Raw genomic sequence first — 18,110 nt, forward strand, 5'->3', positions numbered from 1 at the left:
AGACCTGTTCACCAGACCCCTGCTGGTCATCTATGAACGTTTCAACATCTTCAACAACAATCTGGCCTTAATGGCCATGTACTGTTATAATCTCCACCCGGCACAGCCAGAAGAGGACTGGCCACTCCTCAGAGCCTGGTTCTAGGTTTCTTCCTAGGGTCCTGCCTTTCTAGGGAGTTTTTCCTAGCCACCGTGCTTCTACATCTGCATTGCTTGCTGTTTGGGGTTTTAGGCTGGGTTTCTGTATAAGCACTTTGTGACATCTGCTGATGTAAAAAGGGCTTTATAAATGCATTTGATTTGATTTGACTTGGAACAGCTGTTATTGGACATGCACATATGCATTCATAATTAATGCATAGTGAGAGGAAGCTTTAATTTCCAGACCACTCCATCTGCTCTGGGTTTCATGTTTTCAACACCTGGATCTTTGTATCCTCACTCCCCAGCTTCCTCTAAAACACCCTGTAGCCTATTATACAAGCGGGCAATTACCACCCACCCACACACACACCGTTGTCCAGTCCTGCTTACACATAATGTAAATTTTTGTAATTTAGCAGACGCTCTTATCCAAAGCGACTTACAGGAGCAATTAGGGTTAAGTGCCTTGCTCAAGGGCACATCAACAGATTTTTCACCTAGTCGGCTCGGGGATTAGAACCAGCGACCATTCGGTTACTGGCACAATGCTCTTAACCACTAAGCTACCTGCCGCCCCGGCAATATCTACATAAAATGAGCTTTGTACGAATCGTAGCACTACAATAGCACAAATACTCTCACACCCATCCAACGCACACAGGTGCGTGCACACACACAATGGGGGCTTTACACATCTCAGCCAGCAAGCCAAGGCTGGATGCAGATCAAAGGGAATTGGATGGCTAACCTCTTGGCCCATAGTGTGAAGAAAACATCTCCACTGGCTAATAGCACCTGCCCTTCTGATCCAACTCCCCCAAGAGTCTCCAGGACACATGCAAGGCATCACATCGTTACAGTATTATTAGGTTCACAGCTTGGCCAGCTGGATGACACATTATCTATATGAAAACACCAGTGCTATCTTGAGCGGAATTCCCTTGAAAAGCTGGAACTACAAACAACTACATGACCGGTCTCATTCCTCAGATGTGTCACGTCAAGTGCAGCTTCTTTGCTTTCAAATTGACCTCTGACTTTAACTTTAACTGTAGAGCAGGTAGGGGAGGAGGGGAGAGGAGAGAAGAGGCGAGGAGAGAACAAAATAAAAGATGGCTAGAAAAAGAGTCCAGTCCTAAGTCCTACCAGCAGTTTGTTCTTGAAGGCGTATTTGGTGCGTCCAGCCGAGTCCTTGATCTCCTTGCTGAACACCAGGGAGATCTCAAACAGGAAGAGATGACGGTCCCGGCCCTTCCGGATCAGAGACTTGGGATCCCACACCTGGAAAGTGTCCTGGATGAACAGCTCTCCCTGCACGTCCAGATTCTCATCGAAACCTGCCGGAGATCACATGGCTCTTTAAATACAGCAATGCATCACAGACAGTAGACTTGGGGTCAATTTGAATTGAAGTCATTTTAAATTAACATTAGAAAAAAATGATCATTGAAAATAGATGCCATTTTATTTTGCGATTATTGAATTAGAAATGTCAGTTTACTTCCTGAATTGTCGGACTTCAATTCCAATTGCCCCCAACCCTGACAGAGAGACAACAACCTTACAGCTCTATACTTGTCTACTAGATAGTATTATTCCATGCTGTGCAGGTCTTACTGCACATTTCACAACTGTCCCTTAAAGGGATAAGGCTAGTTTGTTTACTTCCACATGAAGTGATGGAACACCCTAGCTAAGGAATTTAGAGATGTTTTAAATAGAATTCAGCACACAGGCCTCCCTCCTACTGTACCTTCCAGCATGGCGACATGCATAGCGTCGTTGGCCCTCTTGGGTACACTAAGCATAACTTCCAGGCCATCCTTGATCTCCCCCTTCCCCTCCTCACAGCAGGTCAGCAGCTCCTGAAACATTGCATTTGGACAGTTTTCATCCGTTCCAGTGCTGATAGGGTCGCTAAGTTTACAGTTCCTGGCATGCACGTTAAACACAGAACAATAATTTCTCCAGCTGGTTATTGTTTCATTAGAAAATAAGAGGGCTAAGAACAGTCATTTTGAGAAGACATGTCTGGAAATAGTTTCAGTGCTATTTCCTATGCCAGACACTGTAAAGGGGCTCTCTGTATGCAAGATACTGTCTGCATCCTAAATGGCACCCTATTCCGTAAGTACACTATATAGGATAGGGCATAGGATGCCATTTGGGATGCACCTAAGATACTGTGTGATGAGATTCGGACACATCACTAAGTGCATACTATGAACATATAACACAGAGCTAAGGGCCAACACACAGGCAGGGGAATCAGCTGTCTCTTGGGAAGTCACTAATGAGATTGATAAGAAAACCCACGTATACATACTGATGAGATAGAGAGGGAGAGACGGAGGTAGGAAGGAGAGAGAGAGAGAGAGAGAGAGAGAGAGAGAGAGAGAGAGAGAGAGAGAGAGAGAGAGAGAGAGAGAGAGAGAAGGGGAAGAATGCTTTGATGTTCCATATTTCCTGGGGGAAGTGGGCTGGATGATAAGAGCGCCCAGGTTTCCTCCTTGTCCGCATCACAAATGGCACCCTATTCCCTATATACAGTCATGACCTAAATTATTGGCACCCTTGATGAAGATGAGCAAAAAAGACTGTATAAAAAAAATAATACAAATACTGCGGTGTATTGTATAAAATAAAATAAAATCAACAAAATATTATTTTATACTAATACAATTGCTCAGAGAAAGATATTTTGTTTAACTACTAATATTTTTTTCTCTCAAAAAGATACAGGTCAAAATGATTGCCACCCATTTTCAATACTCTTGCACCCTCCCCTGCTAGGGTAACGGCACTGATATCCTTTGTCTGTGCTTATGGGCTGGTCTCTTCAATTCAAACCACAGGTTTTAAATGGTGTCCAGAGACTGAGATGGCCATTGCAAAATGTTGATTTTGTGGTCAATTAAACATTTCTTTGTGGATTTTGACGTGTGCGTCAGATTATTGTCTTGCTGGAAGATCCACTTGCGGCCAAGTTTTAGCCTTCTGGTAGAGGCAACCAGGTTTTGGGCTAAAATGTCCATGTACTGGGTAAAGTTCATGATGCCGTTGACCTTAACAAGCACCCCAGGACCAGTGGAAGCAAAATAGCCCCATAATATCAAAGATCCACCACCATATTTTACAGTAGGTATGGGGTTATTTTCATCCTTCTTTCAAAGCAAAATCCACCACTGGTGTGCTTGGCCAAAGAGCTCTATTTTCATTTGGGACACAGACCTTCTCTCCCATCATGTTCCCTACCTTGAGGAGAAGCTGGTACTTAGTGATCCTCTGCACTGGCTTGATAAGGTAGGAGGAGATGGAGTTGGCCAATCCGTGTCGCTGCTGGATTTCCTGCACGCAGAATTTATGACATCATGATGATTGAAACATATTGATGTTGACATTGACATACTTTAATGTATTCATAGCCTATAATCATGTGTTCGTCCCAAGTGGCACACCATTCCCTATGACTATATAGTGCACTACTTTTGACTGGAACCCTATGGCCACTGTTCATAAGTAGTGCACTGTAAAGTAAACAGGGTGCCATTTGGAACGGAAGCCATAAGACTGTGCACTGTAATGCAAAGAGACGAATGGTGGTAAGTAAGCAGAATAAATATGACTCCTGTGCTTTAGCATTGAAATAAATGGTTCATTGGCACCACCTACAGGTAGAAGAGGACAGACAACTCATTCACTTACATCGAAGAAGCTTCCAGCATGCTCCAAGATGAGTTGGCTGGAATCCGGTTTGTTTTTACAGTAATTGACGTACATGTGGAATTTATCAGCCTGCAAAACAGTATGGGAAAATCCAGTCAAATTAAAATGACTAAACATCTATGTTCTTACATGCATACGGGTCTTTCTATAAACTAGGGTACCTGTGAGCATTTCTTGTAGTGGATAACTGTTTGAAGCTGTTACAAGGTCATCCATAATAATTTGCCTTTTTTTATGTGAATACATTAAGATATAAAAAGGGGGAACATAGATACATTCAACATAATTCATGAGTTGAATCAAAACCTATGTTTAAACCCTTTCTCATACTTGAAGTCTTCACAGATTAGCCAGAAATCGTGTGATATAAAACACTACCTTTCTTTCCTTACATTTATGATACTGTTGTTTGTCTTTATATCATATCCTAAGCATTTAACAATTGAATTACACATCGAACTTGATCCTGTAATATTGCTGTCTGACACTTTTTTTGTATGGAGATCTCGGAAGTGCACTGTAACCTCGTAACATTTCACATCTCCCTATGTTATGGTGTGAAAACACATATCCAATACAATGTATGTGATTGCAAAATCAAATGCTTCCAACAGAGAGTAACTTTACCATAATTTAATAAAACAAAAATTAAATGGGGTTTTTCAATAATTATGCATATAGTTGTTTGATGCGCATTTGATGTCTAGCTGCACTGTAAGACTTTTCTGTAATTTCAACAGTAAAACACTGTAGAATGCACAGTAAAATACCATAAATGTGTTTTACAGCATTAATGCTGTAGATTGCACTGCATTATGGGTAAAATGCTGAAAAATACTGTTATTAACTGTAATTGTAAGCCTCCTGTAAAAATGACTATTGGATGAGACACACGAAGCTCAGACTATTTTAGTAAGTATCTTCTGAAGCAGCTGTGAAGTGAAATAATATTTTCAGCATCTGCTGGGTAGGTACCGTGACTTGTTTATAAGTATCTTTATTGCTAGCCAACATTGAATTACTGCATGATGTCTTAGCTAACCTAGCTAGCTACTGTAGCTAGCTGGCTAACGTTAGCTAGCTAGCCCATTAGCTCGCTAGTTAGTTAGCTTTAGCTCAAATTGACACAAGCCATTTAGGTCTACTCTAAATTGCTCGTAAATATCTTGCTGTGCGACCTAGAAAAACATCACCCAGATAACAAGTATGTTTTCACCATTACTACAGAGAAATGGTTTGTTTCTAGCAGTTCAAAATACATGACCATATATTACAGGCACAACGTTTTTTGCCCCCGGATTGACAGGCCGCATTTTACACAAACTGCTAAACCACCTTGTGGGCCGTACTCGCGAGCCACTAAAGCCGATGACTGGTGCACCGGTGTTGTATCGAGCTGCCTGCGACATAAGGTGCAGTGGGCAGCTGTAGCCTATCAGTGTCGCTGGCGGTAACTAGTAACGTGGCCAATTTTTCTCCCTCTCATGATTATATTTCAAGTAGGACGCCAGCCTACACAAGAAATAACTAATATTGGTAACCATCTAGATGTCACCGTGATATAGTCTACTAGTCAATAGGGAGCAGTGGAGGCTGCTGAGGGGACAACGGCTAATAATAATGGTAGGAATGGAGTAAATGGAATGGTATCAAAAACATGGTTTTCATGTGTTTGATACCATTCCATTTACTCCATTCCATCCATTATTCTCCATTCCAGCCATTAATAAGAGCCGTCCTCCCCTCAGCAGCCTCCACTGATGGAGAGAGCATGAACAGCAAAAACACAGGGACACAGTGTCCTCCTCAACCCTGTGTGATTCGGTTCACTCGGCTCTCAGCTGTGCGACATATGTCATTGTTTTTCAGGCCAGTAGTGTCCATACACCCGCTCCCCACTAACCATTTGTTTAATTTAAACAACATTGTTCCATATAATGTTACAGTATTAGTAAACCTGTTCAATTTAGCAGTAGTATGCAAACATTTGGTGGCACAGAAAGTCTGGTCAAATAATCTGCGGTATTGTGTAGGCTATAGCAATGTTGTATTAGTTAGCTAGGCTTTGAAGTAGGTGTATCTAGCGGTCTTCTTTGTATTTGTTCAATGCCTCAATTGATTTAATAAACTATATTGGATATATGCTGTAGGTTCGAATCAACCCAAGATGATGAACCCTGAAGATGGGACAAAGTGGCCTAGAGGAAGCCAGCTGTTTTCAACCCCTACCTTGCCCCATTCTTCCAAGAGCTCACTGAGTTTGAATGAAGACCTCTAGTGAGATAAGTACACACACCCACACAACACCAGCTTAATATGCCCCTTATCACCTGTCTTTTTATCCACAGAGTAATAGCCCTGGTGCTCTCTGTCGCTCATTCTATTCTTTCTTTTTCTATGCTTGTCCTAATTAAGGGTGAGAAGAGCTAACAAATCAGAACTGAGGAGGATTGTCATGGAGCCCCCATGAGGAACACCTGATGCTGCGCTGACTTCTCTCTCCTGGATGTTCTCCTGCCCAACCTCCCGTAGTGTGTTTCACCGCCTCTGAACCCCCTTACCCTGAATAGAGTAGCCCCTGATCATAGATTTGTACCCAATACATATTTTAACTCCATCTCCCTCTCTCTCTTCGTCTCTCTCTCCCCCACACCCAGGCACACAATATCGTTTTTAGATTAGTGTTGTAATAATGCTCTTATTTGGTTACATATGTGTTAACTGTTGTTACTTCTATTGTCAATTATGTTGTTAATTTGTTGTTACCAATTGGAATAAATGTATTTTATGTACAAATGTATTGATATTCTTACATTTAGTTTTCAAGGAAAAAGTCACTGTAAATTTACAGCATTATCCCAGCACCAGAGTTGCCAGCTTAATACTGTAATTTTACTTTACAGCAGAAATGCTGTAATATTTTTCACAGTACTATTTCCTTACTGCAAAACATTACAGCATCCCTGTAAATTTACAGCAGGGATGCTGTAATATGTTTTTTACAGTAAAGAAAATAGAACTGTAAAATAGTCAAGTGATAAAGAGCTAGCGTGATACCGCACGCGATTGAACAAAAGCCAAAGTGTGTGAAATAATGTTGATCTCGAAGCTTGACAGAAATGTTTTGTGTCTATGTTGTTACGGTGTTCAAGATAATTAGCCTATGTCGTGGACAACATTAAGTCAAGATTCCCCTAAAATGACGGTCTGTGTACATTAAAACGGAGCAATCGGGAACGTGAAAACTGTCAGTTTTTTCCGTTTTTGAATAGAAATGTGGAATGCCAGTCATTGGTCATGTCACGCCCTGGCTCTGGGGACTCTTAAATGTTGAGCCAGGGTGTGGATTGTCTATGTTTAGTTTTCTATGTTTTTGTTCTAGATCGTGTTGATCTATATTGGCCAGGGTGGTTCCCAATCAGAGACAGCTGTAGCTCGTTGTCTCTGATTGGGGACCATACTTAGGCAGCCTGTTGGCACCAGTTAGGTTGTGGGATCTTGTTCCGTAAGGTTTGTTTTGTGTTAACCTAGGACTTCACGTATCGTTTGGTTTGTTGTTTTGGTTCGTGTTCAGTACAAATAAAATGTACGCTTATCACGCTGCGCCTTGGTCCGTGTCTTCAGTCAATGATCGTGACAGAAGATCCCACCAAAAGAGGACCAAGCAGCGTGCCCAGGAGGAGAAGATTGTGATGTCTCAGGTGGGCAAATGGTGGTCTTGGGAGGAGATATTCGCGGGGAAAGGGCCATGGGCAGAGGTAAATGCCCAGCCAGGAGAGGAGAAACGGCGGGGCAGCAGGAGGCAGCTACAGGGCGAATCTGCGGACTAGGAGAGGAGGCCACCAGGTTACGGGGGCTATTGGTCATGAGGGAGCAGGAGTTAATGGGTCAGAGGGAGGAGCTACTGGAGGCGATAAGGGAGAAGGAGAGTGTAGAGGCACGGCGAGAGGAACTGGTTAGGCAGCAGAGGGAGCGGAGGTTTATAAGGAAACCCAGTCCCGCTCCCCGCACTAAGCCAGTGGTGTGTGTTCCCAGTACGGCCCGACCCATTCCTGCTTCCCGCACAAGGCCAGTGGTGCGCGTCGCCAGCCCGGTCCGGCCTGTTCCTGCTCCCCGCACCAAGCCTGTGGTGCGCGTCGCCAGCCCGGTCCGGCCTGTTCCTGCTCCCCGCACCAAGCCAGTGGTGTGCGTCGTCAGCCCGGTCCGGCCTGTTCCTGCTCCCCGCACCAAGCCTGTGGTGCGCGTCGCCAGCCCAGTCCGGCCTGTTCCTGCCCCTCGCACCAAGCCAGTGGTGCGCGTTGCCAGCCCGGTCCGGCCTGTTCCTGCTCCCCGCACCAAGCCTGTGGTGCGCGTCGCCAGCCCGGTCCGGCCTGTTCCTGCCCCTCGCACCAAGCCAGTGGTGCGCGTCGCCAGCCCGGTCCGGCCTGTTCCTGTCCCTCGCACCAAGCCAGTGGTGCGCGTCGCCATCCCGGTGCGGCCTGTTCCTGCCCCTCGCACCAAGGCAGTGGTGCACGCCGCCAGCCCGGTCCGGCCTGTACCTGCTCCCCGCACCAAGCCTGTGGTGCGCGTCGCCAGCCCGGTCCGGCCTGTTTCTGCTCCCCGCACCAAGCCAGTGCTGCGCGTCGCCAGCCCGGTCCGGCCTGTTCCTGCTCCCCGCACCAAGCCGGTGGTGCGCGTCGTCAGCCCGGTCCGGCCCGTTCCTGCTCCCCGCACCAAGCCAGTGGTGCGCGTCGCCAGCCCGGTCCGGCCCGTTCCTGCTCCCCGCACCAAGCCAGTGGTGTGCGTTGCCAGCCCGGTCCGGCCCGTTCCTGCTCCCCGCACCAAGCCAGTGGTGCGCGTCGTCAGCCCGGTCCGGCCTGTTCCTGCTCCCCGCACCAAGCCAGTGGTGCATGTGTCCAGTCCTGCACGGTCCGTGCCTGTTCCACCAGTGCCTGGTCCGGCACCGGTCAGCTGCTCCACTCCGGAGTCAGAGCAATCCGCTCCACCGGGGTCCGGTCCAACTCCAGTCAGCGGATCCACTCCGGAGCCAGAGCAATCCGCTCCACCGGTGTCCAGTCCAGCTCCGGCCAGCGGCTCCAGTCCGGAGCCGGAAAGGTTTGATCCACCGTCGTCGGGTCCAGCTCCAGTCAGCGGGGCCAGACTAGACCAGGGGCGCAACAGGGAGGTGGAGAAAAGGTGGTGGTCACGCCTGGAGCCGGATCCGCCTCCGAGGCGGAATGCCCACCCGGCCCCTACCCTGTCGTGTTTGTGTGGCGCGGTCGCAGTCCGCGCCTTTGGGGGGGGGGGGGGGGGGGGGGTACTGTCAGGCCCTGGCTCTGGCGACTCTTAAATGTTGAGCCAGGGTGTGGATTGTCTATGTTTAGTTTTCTATGTTTTTGTTCTAGATCGTGTTGATCTATATTGGCCAGGGTGGTTCCCAATCAGAGACAGCTGTAGCTCGTTGTCTCTGATTGGGGACCATACTTAGGCAGCCTGTTGGCACCAGTTAGGTTGTGGGATCTTGTTCCGTAAGGTTTGTTTTGTGTTAACCTAGGACTTCACGTATCGTTTGGTTTGTTGTTTTGGTTCGTGTTCAGTACAAATAAAATGTACGCTTATCACGCTGCGCCTTGGTCCGTGTCTTCAGTCAATGATCGTGACAGAAGATCCCACCAAAAGAGGACCAAGCAGCGTGCCCAGGAGGAGAAGATTGTGATGTCTCAGGTGGGCAAATGGTGGTCTTGGGAGGAGATATTCGCGGGGAAAGGGCCATGGGCAGAGGTAAATGCCCAGCCAGGAGAGGAGAAACGGCGGGGCAGCAGGAGGCAGCTACAGGGCGAATCTGCGGACTAGGAGAGGAGGCCACCAGGTTACGGGGGCTATTGGTCATGAGGGAGCAGGAGTTAATGGGTCAGAGGGAGGAGCTACTGGAGGCGATAAGGGAGAAGGAGAGTGTAGAGGCACGGCGAGAGGAACTGGTTAGGCAGCAGAGGGAGCGGAGGTTTATAAGGAAACCCAGTCCCGCTCCCCGCACTAAGCCAGTGGTGTGTGTTCCCAGTACGGCCCGACCCATTCCTGCTCCCCGCACCAAGCCAGTGGTGCGCGTCGCCAGCCCGGTCCGGCCCGTTCCTGCTCCCCGCACCAAGCCAGTGGTGTGCGTTGCCAGCCCGGTCCGGCCCGTTCCTGCTCCCCGCACCAAGCCAGTGGTGCGCGTCGTCAGCCCGGTCCGGCCTGTTCCTGCTCCCCGCACCAAGCCAGTGGTGCATGTGTCCAGTCCTGCACGGTCCGTGCCTGTTCCACCAGTGCCTGGTCCGGCACCGGTCAGCTGCTCCACTCCGGAGTCAGAGCAATCCGCTCCACCGGGGTCCGGTCCAACTCCAGTCAGCGGATCCACTCCGGAGCCAGAGCAATCCGCTCCACCGGTGTCCAGTCCAGCTCCGGCCAGCGGCTCCAGTCCGGAGCCGGAAAGGTTTGATCCACCGTCGTCGGGTCCAGCTCCAGTCAGCGGGGCCAGACTAGACCAGGGGCGCAACAGGGAGGTGGAGAAAAGGTGGTGGTCACGCCTGGAGCCGGATCCGCCTCCGAGGCGGAATGCCCACCCGGCCCCTACCCTGTCGTGTTTGTGTGGCGCGGTCGCAGTCCGCGCCTTTGGGGGGGGGGGGGGGGGGGGTACTGTCAGGCCCTGGCTCTGGCGACTCTTAAATGTTGAGCCAGGGTGTGGATTGTCTATGTTTAGTTTTCTATGTTTTTGTTCTAGATCGTGTTGATCTATATTGGCCAGGGTGGTTCCCAATCAGAGACAGCTGTAGCTCGTTGTCTCTGATTGGGGACCATACTTAGGCAGCCTGTTGGCACCAGTTAGGTTGTGGGATCTTGTTCCGTAGAGTTTGTTTTGTGTTAACCTAGGACTTCACGTATCGTTTGGTTTGTTGTTTTGGTTCGTGTTCAGTACAAATAAAATGTACGCTTATCACGCTGCGCCTTGGTCCGTGTCTTCAGTCAACGATCGTGACAGGTCAAGTGCACAGCCAACACTTCCTGTTCTTTCAAAGTAGGACTTCACCCTTTTAACTCCATTCTATGAATCTATGATCTATTAATTAATTGATTAATAGCTGTCCATATGTGCACAGTGCCAAGATAAGGTGAGATTTCTTTCTGCATAAGATGTAGTGTTTATTTACTTTTTAATGAACTGCTGTTACTGTAAATTGTTAGCTGGCTGATATGCCCTAGCTAACCATTGGTAATCTTATTCAATGATGCCATACAGCCAAAACAACAGTATATATGAATAGACTAGAGATATGCCCATAGCTATAGTTAGTTAGTGGTTGCACATCTAACTAGCTGGAATGAAGCAAGGGTGTGAATAGTAGACAAGTTCTTCAGCTACCAGAACTGCCTGATCAGCCTGATAGGGTGCCGTTGGTGTGTCCAGCTTACACCTGTGCAAATCCGTGTGTCCAACAAGCAGGTTAGCATTTTTCGTCATGAATCTTGTTTTGGAGGCAGCTCTGCAGAGTAGACACTAGCTGGCACAGCCACAAAGTCCTAAAATCTGATTTTAAACCTAACTTTAACCCTAACCTTAACCACTACTAACCTTAATGCCTAACCCTACATTTAAATTAAGACCAAAAAGCACATTTTTGTTATCATGAATTCTTACAATATAGCCAATTTTTGACTTTGCAGCTGGCCTATCTAAGGGGAAATTGCTCAGTTCTGCCTCCAGGACAAGACTCATGACAATAAACGTTAACCTGGGTCCAGCAATGGAAATCAATACCTCAAATGTCGTGCTGAAGGTCCACCTCAAACGCGAAGGGTTGTGTTGTCCTGTTCAGAAACAACCCCTAGATAGCCCCTACCTCTAAACACTTGTGGAGATCTGAGAGGATTGGACAGGTGTAAGCAATACTCACACCATTCCACCAAGCCTATCAGAGGGTAAGATGGAGCTCTCACCATGTCACCACCTGGACCAAATAGCTGACCAATCAGCCTGTTACCAACACTTAGTAAACTTGTAGAAAAAACGGTGTTTGACCAGATACAATGCTATTTTACTGTAAACAAATTGACAACAGATTTTCAGCACGCTTATAGGGAAGGACATTCAACAAGCACGGCACTTACACAAATGACTGATGATTGGCTGAGAGAAATTGATAATAAAAAGATTGTGGGAGCTGTTTTGTTAGACTTCAGTGCGGCTTTTGACATTATCGATCATAGTCTGCTGATGGAAAAATGTATATGTTATGGCTTTACACCCCATGCTATATTGTGGATGAAGAGTTACCTGTCTAACAGAACACAGAGGGTGTTCTTTAATGGAAGCCTCCAACATAATCCAGATAGAATCAGGGCAGCTGTATAGGCCCCTTACTTGTTTCAATCTTTACTAATGACATGCCACTGGCCTTGAGTAAAGTCAGTGTGTCTATGTATGCGAATGACTCAACACTATGCATGTCAGCTACTACAGCGAGTGAAATCACTGCAACACTTAACAAAGAGCTGCAGTTAGTTTCAGAATGGGTGACAAGGAATACGTTAGTCCTAAATATTTCAAAAACTAAAAGCATTGCATTTGGGACAAATCATTCACTAAAACCTAAACCTCAACTAAATCTTGTAATAAATAATGTAGAAATTGAGCAAGTTGAGGTGACTAAACTGCTTGGAGTAACCCTGGATTGTAAACTGTCATGGTCAAAACATGTTGATACAACAATAGCTAAGATGGGGAGAAGTCTGTCCATAATAAAGCGCTACTCTGCCTTTTTAACAACACTATCAACAAGGCAGGTCCTACAGTCTTGTGGTCAGGTGCCACAAAGAGGCCACGGGTATTATGGTAGTCAGTCAGTCAGTCAGTCAGACACACACACATTATACATTTTAGTCATTTAGCAGACACTCTTATCCAGAGCGACTTACAGAAGCAATTAGGGTTAAGTGCCTTGCTCAAGGGCACATCAACAGATTTTCACCTAGTCGGCTCAGGGATTCAAACCAACAACCTTTCATTACGTTACAGCCTTATTCTAAAATGGATTAAATACTTTTTTCCCCTCATCAATCTACACACAATACCCCATAATGACGAAGCAAAAACAGATTTTTAGACATTTTTGCAAATGTACACACACACACACACACAGTACAAGTCAAAGGTTTGAACACACCTAATCATTTTCTTTATTTTCTACATTGTAGAATAACAGTGAAGACATCAAAACTATGAAATGACACATATGGAATCATGTAGTAACCAAAAAAGTGTTAAACAAATCAAAATTCAGACCCTTTGCTACGAGACTCGAAATTGAGCTTAGGTGCATCCTGTTTCCATTGATCATCCTTGAGATGTTTCTACAGCTTGATTGGAGTCCACCTGTGGTAAATTCAATTGATTGGACATGATTTGGAAAGGCACACACCTGTCTATATAAGGTCCCACAGTTGACAGTGCATGTCAGAGCAAAAACCATGCCATGAGGTGAAGGAATTGTCCGTAGAGCTCCGAGACAGGATTGTGTCGAGGCACAGAGCTGGGGAAGGGTATCAAAACATTTATGCAGCATTGAAGGTCCACAAGAACACAGTGGCCTCCATCATTCTTAAATGGAAGAAGTCTGGAACCACCAAGACTCTTCCTAGAGCTGTCTGCCCAGCCAAATTGAGCAATTGGGGAAGAAGGACCTTGGTCAGGGAGGTGACCAAGAACCCAATGGTCACTCTGACAGAGCTCCAGAGTTCCTCTGTGGAGATGGGAGAACCTTCCAGAAGGACAACCATCTCTGCCGAAGTCCACCAATCAGGCCTTTATGGTAGGGTGGCCAGAGGGAAGCCACTCCTCAGTGAAAGGCACATGACAGCCCGCTTGGAGTTTGCCAAAAGGCACCTAAAGGACTCTGACCATGAGAAACAAGATACTCTGGTCTGATGAAACCAAGATTGAACTCTTTGGCCTGAATGCCAAGCATAACGTCTGGAGGAAACCTGGCACCATCCCTACAGTGAAGCATGGTGGTAGTGGCATCATGCTGTGGGGATGTTTTACAGCGGCAGGGACTGGGAGACGAGTCAGGATCGAGGGAAAGATGAACGGAGCAAAGTACAGAGAGATCCTTGGTGAAAACCTGCTCCAGAGTGCTCAGGACCTCAGAGTGGGGCGAAGGTTCACCTTCCAACAGGACAACAACCCTAAGCACACAGCCAAGACAAAGCAGGAGTGGCTTTGGGACAAGTCTCTTAATGTCCTTGAGTGGCCCAACCAGAGCCCGGACTTGAACCCGATCAAACATCTCTGGAGAGACCTGAAAATAGCTGTGCAGCGACGCTCCTCATCCAACCTGACAGAGCTTGAGAGAATCTGCAGAGAAGAATGGGAGAAACTCCCCAAACACAGGTGTGCCAAGCTTGTAGCGTCATACCCAAGAAGACTCAAGGCTGTAATTGATGCCAAAGGTGCTTCAATAAAGTACTGAGTAAAGGGTCTGAATACTTTTAGCTTGCCATTACTGCAACTCCCATACGGACTCGGGAGAGGCAAATCGAGAGCCATGCGTCCTCCAAAACACAACCCTGCCAAGCAGCACTGCTTCTTGACCCGGAAGCCAGCCGCACCAATGTGTCGGAGGAAACACTGTACAACTGGCGACCGAAGTCAACGTGCATGCGCCCGGCCCTCCACAAGGAGTCGCTAGAGCGCGATGGGACAAAGACATCCCGGCGGGCCAAACCCTCCCCTAACCTGGACAATTGTCACCGGCTGCGACACAGCCTGGGATCGAACCTGGGTCTGTAGTGACGCTTAGACCACTACGCCACTCGGGAGGCATGTACATTATTTGGTATTGTGTGTAGATTGATGAGGAACAAAAACAATTGAATCCATTTTAGAATAAGGCTGTAACATAACAAAATGTGGAAATAGTCAAGGTGTCTGAATACTTTCTGAATGCATATAACATTCTATTGGTTGCAAGAATTTTGTATAATAATTTAAATAGAAAAGTTGTTTGAATCCGGCGTCATTTTGTGTATCAGTTCATAAACCATGTGCCATGGAATCTGTACATCGAAAATCTCTTCCCAACTATTTTGCAATTGATATGGCACAGCTGTCAATTTGACATAAAACAAATGTTTGACTGCCACACAAAATTACTTCTTTAGTTATTTTAGGTTTAAGGAAGTGTGTAGGTCACATTCTTTATCGTAGAGCTATGAAAGTTATGTATTTTGAACCGCCTGCTTGAGACAAATTCAGCGATTGCTTTGCCATGTCTGTGCCGTGAAGCAGTCGAGCAGACTACCCCTTTGATGTAAAGTTGCAATACAAGTTAATTATACAGAGAATGTTTACATGGTCCTAGGAAGGTCTGGATGGCTGTCTTCTGACGTATAAAACGGTGGGAAATCAATAAAATAATTAATGTAAACATATACGATTTCGGGGACTGTCAGCTTAAGAGGTTATTAAGGATACTATAGTTATCACGTTTCACATTGGATTTATTAACTATAAAAAGGTAAGAAGTGTTTTTATTTTAATTCTGGTGCCGCTCTGCACACACAAGCTTGTTAGCTAGCTGGTCCAACGTTAAGCCAACTCTCTGAAGTTCAAAGTTCCTTTATAGAACCCGCTCCTCAGTAGGTATTATTCTGTGGACCTAATTAAGATAATGCATGTCATGACAATAAGATGCGCAGCGCTTCAAGCCAAGCCTCTTCCTCCACCCTCTTTCGCTCTCTCTCCACCTTCAAAATTTCTGTAGCATCTCGCGCCCTACACTGATCTATCCAATGCATGTAAATACCTTGCCCGCTCCATAGCAAGCTGCTCTATCCGCACTGATTGGTGAAGTAATTTAACGTCGAGCTAAATGTAAAATATATATATATTTTAGAGGTTTAAAAAGGAACAGAAAGGAACGATATAAACTGTTACTTTTTTTTGGGTCCGAACCGGTTCAGAACTTTATTTGAATGGTTCTGTTCAGAAAATGATTTCAGTTCCAACCCCTGGTGTCCAGGTTTCATGTGACATTTTGAATGACATGTAGATGTTTTGTTGTTTCTAGGTGGTGTTATGGTCTCATTGTGCCTATTTAGACTTTTATTCCTGTAACTACACATGTGAAGCTGCAAGAAAATCACATTTAAATGAATATCAAACCATTTTGACATTTTGACCCTGATGTCACACGTTGGCTCCTTTATTAATAGAAAGGCTCATATTTTTTCCATATATACCACTACAGTATGCAATGTTCACTGCCAATGCTTAATGCAATCATTTTAGGAAGAGGTTTTCATGCTACTGCATGCCTGCCTATGGTTTATGGAAAAAAAGGGCTTTATAAAATACTGTACATTTGTTTGATTGATTACAGATGTTGTATAAACTAATTGCAAGAAGGTAAACAACATTCATATGTAATTATCAATCATGAAGCCAAAAGTCAGAAGTACCCTGTGGGCGTTGTAAGTAAAAGACTAACACCATGGTCGTATTCACTAGGCACCAAACGGAACAAAACGGACTGAAGCAGGGAGGGACTACCTGGGTGTGACCAATAAGAAATACTCATTTACGGTTTCCCGTTGCAAAACATTTCAATTGTGTGCTCTAATGAACATGACCCATTGAGTGAAAACAGGATGAGTCTTACCCATGTGACAAAACAATGGCCCACATCTTCCGGTAGCTGCTCATAGTTCACTAGCTCTTTGAGGAAAATGCTGCAATTAAAACAGCAAAGACAGGGTTAACAATGAGAATACTCACTGGTTATCATAGAACAAGTATTTCCTCAACCAAAATCGCATGAAATAGAACTGATTTGAATTGGTCTCATGCAATAATGTGCACCTGAAACAGAACAACAACATCAACTAATATAACTAGTTGGAATCTCTTTCAAATTAAGGATGTGTCACAGATTACACCCTGTTCCCTATATAGTGCACTACCTTTGACCAGAGCCCTTCCTTGGTCAAAGGTAGTGTACTATATAGGACATAGGGTGCCATTTGGGACGCATCTCAATTTGAAAGAGATCCCTACCTGTTATGGAAATCATAAATCTCCTGGATGTTGCCGAAGATGATGTGCTCCTTGTTGACGATGCCAGGCGGAATCTCCTCCACCCCACTTGTCAACTCCCACAGGTACGTCTAGACAGGAGGAGGACACAGGAAACTACACATGCTATCATGTCCTACAACCAATCCTCACAAAAAAAATCGACTTCTCTTTCTTGGACTCACACCTGCACTTGTTTTTTCTTCCTGGCACTGATTCTTCTGATAGCAGCTTTTTCGAAGGGTCTACAGGCAATAACTGTGATATGTGTTTGTTTTTTCCTACTAAACTTAGTTGAATGCACTATTTGAGTACATACCAATTCCAAAAGATCCCTCAAATGAAGAAAGTCTCATTGCCAAGCGAAACTGGAAGGGGGAAAAGCTTACCTCTAAACATTCATGCAAGTCCCTGACATAGGCCTTCTCAGTCTGAAGGAGTTCAGCCATTATGAACCTGGATAAATACACACATGCAATACATCAGCAACCAGCAATGACATAGTCGGAGTTTCAAACGACTCCCTATTCCCTATATAGTGCACTACTTTTGACCAGGGCCCATAGGGTTCTGTTCAAAAGTAGTGCACTATAAAGGGAATAGGGTGCCATTTGGGACAAACCCATAGTCTCTTCACAAAGCCACATTCCAAGACTACCAATGACTATATCTAGCCATATCACATGAACTGCACCATGAATTGTGTTTTGTTATTTAGTAAATATATTTTAGAAAAAGGTATTTTAAACTTGTATATACTGTTCATAAGAGAGGGATACAGCAGAGAAAGTGAGTGGAGGAATAGGTGATCAAACCACATCATGGAATGTTAAACATAGGCCTACACACCTTTATGAAAAGCCATATTACTACCATAGACTTCACGACTGTGCAACACTTGCTTCCTCCAGCGATTTATCCCTATTCCTCTGTAGTGTCTGTAGTGTGTACTCACTCTTTCTTCCTGGCTGACTTCCTTTTCTCCTCGTTGACCTCGTGGTTGGGGTCGCGGAGCTTCACCTCCCCAGGATCAGTCAGGCTGGCTGGGATGATGTCCAGCTCCAAGTCCTTATTATCCTATCAGATACAGAGGGAGCGCTCAGCACACGTCCCAAATGGCACCCTCTTCCCTATGTAGTGCACTACTTTATACCAG

At 45.7% G+C, this 18,110-nt stretch overlaps 1 protein-coding gene across 4 annotated transcripts in view; it reads right to left on the minus strand.

Moving 5' to 3' along the window:
* LOC311143301 (kalirin-like) overlaps positions 1 to 18,110 on the minus strand; it is a gene marked incomplete at its 5' end in the record, with an annotated part of 253,356 nt that overhangs the window by 58,391 nt on the left and 176,855 nt on the right. For all 4 annotated transcript variants that reach the window (XM_084179130.1, XM_084179131.1, XM_084179129.1 and 1 more), the window contains 8 exons: positions 1,291 to 1,481; positions 1,898 to 2,009; positions 3,400 to 3,492; positions 3,850 to 3,939; positions 16,542 to 16,611; positions 16,937 to 17,046; positions 17,344 to 17,410; positions 17,910 to 18,031. In XM_084179130.1, the coding sequence (XP_084035256.1) occupies positions 1,291 to 1,481; positions 1,898 to 2,009; positions 3,400 to 3,492; positions 3,850 to 3,939; positions 16,542 to 16,611; positions 16,937 to 17,046; positions 17,344 to 17,410; positions 17,910 to 18,031 (855 nt within the window). The remainder of the gene's footprint in view (positions 1 to 1,290; positions 1,482 to 1,897; positions 2,010 to 3,399; positions 3,493 to 3,849; positions 3,940 to 16,541; positions 16,612 to 16,936; positions 17,047 to 17,343; positions 17,411 to 17,909; positions 18,032 to 18,110) is intronic.

The sequence above is a fragment of the Coregonus lavaretus genome (assembly GCF_964263955.1).
Source record: "Coregonus lavaretus genome assembly, chromosome: 16".
NCBI classification, from domain to species: domain Eukaryota; kingdom Metazoa; phylum Chordata; class Actinopteri; order Salmoniformes; family Salmonidae; genus Coregonus; species Coregonus lavaretus.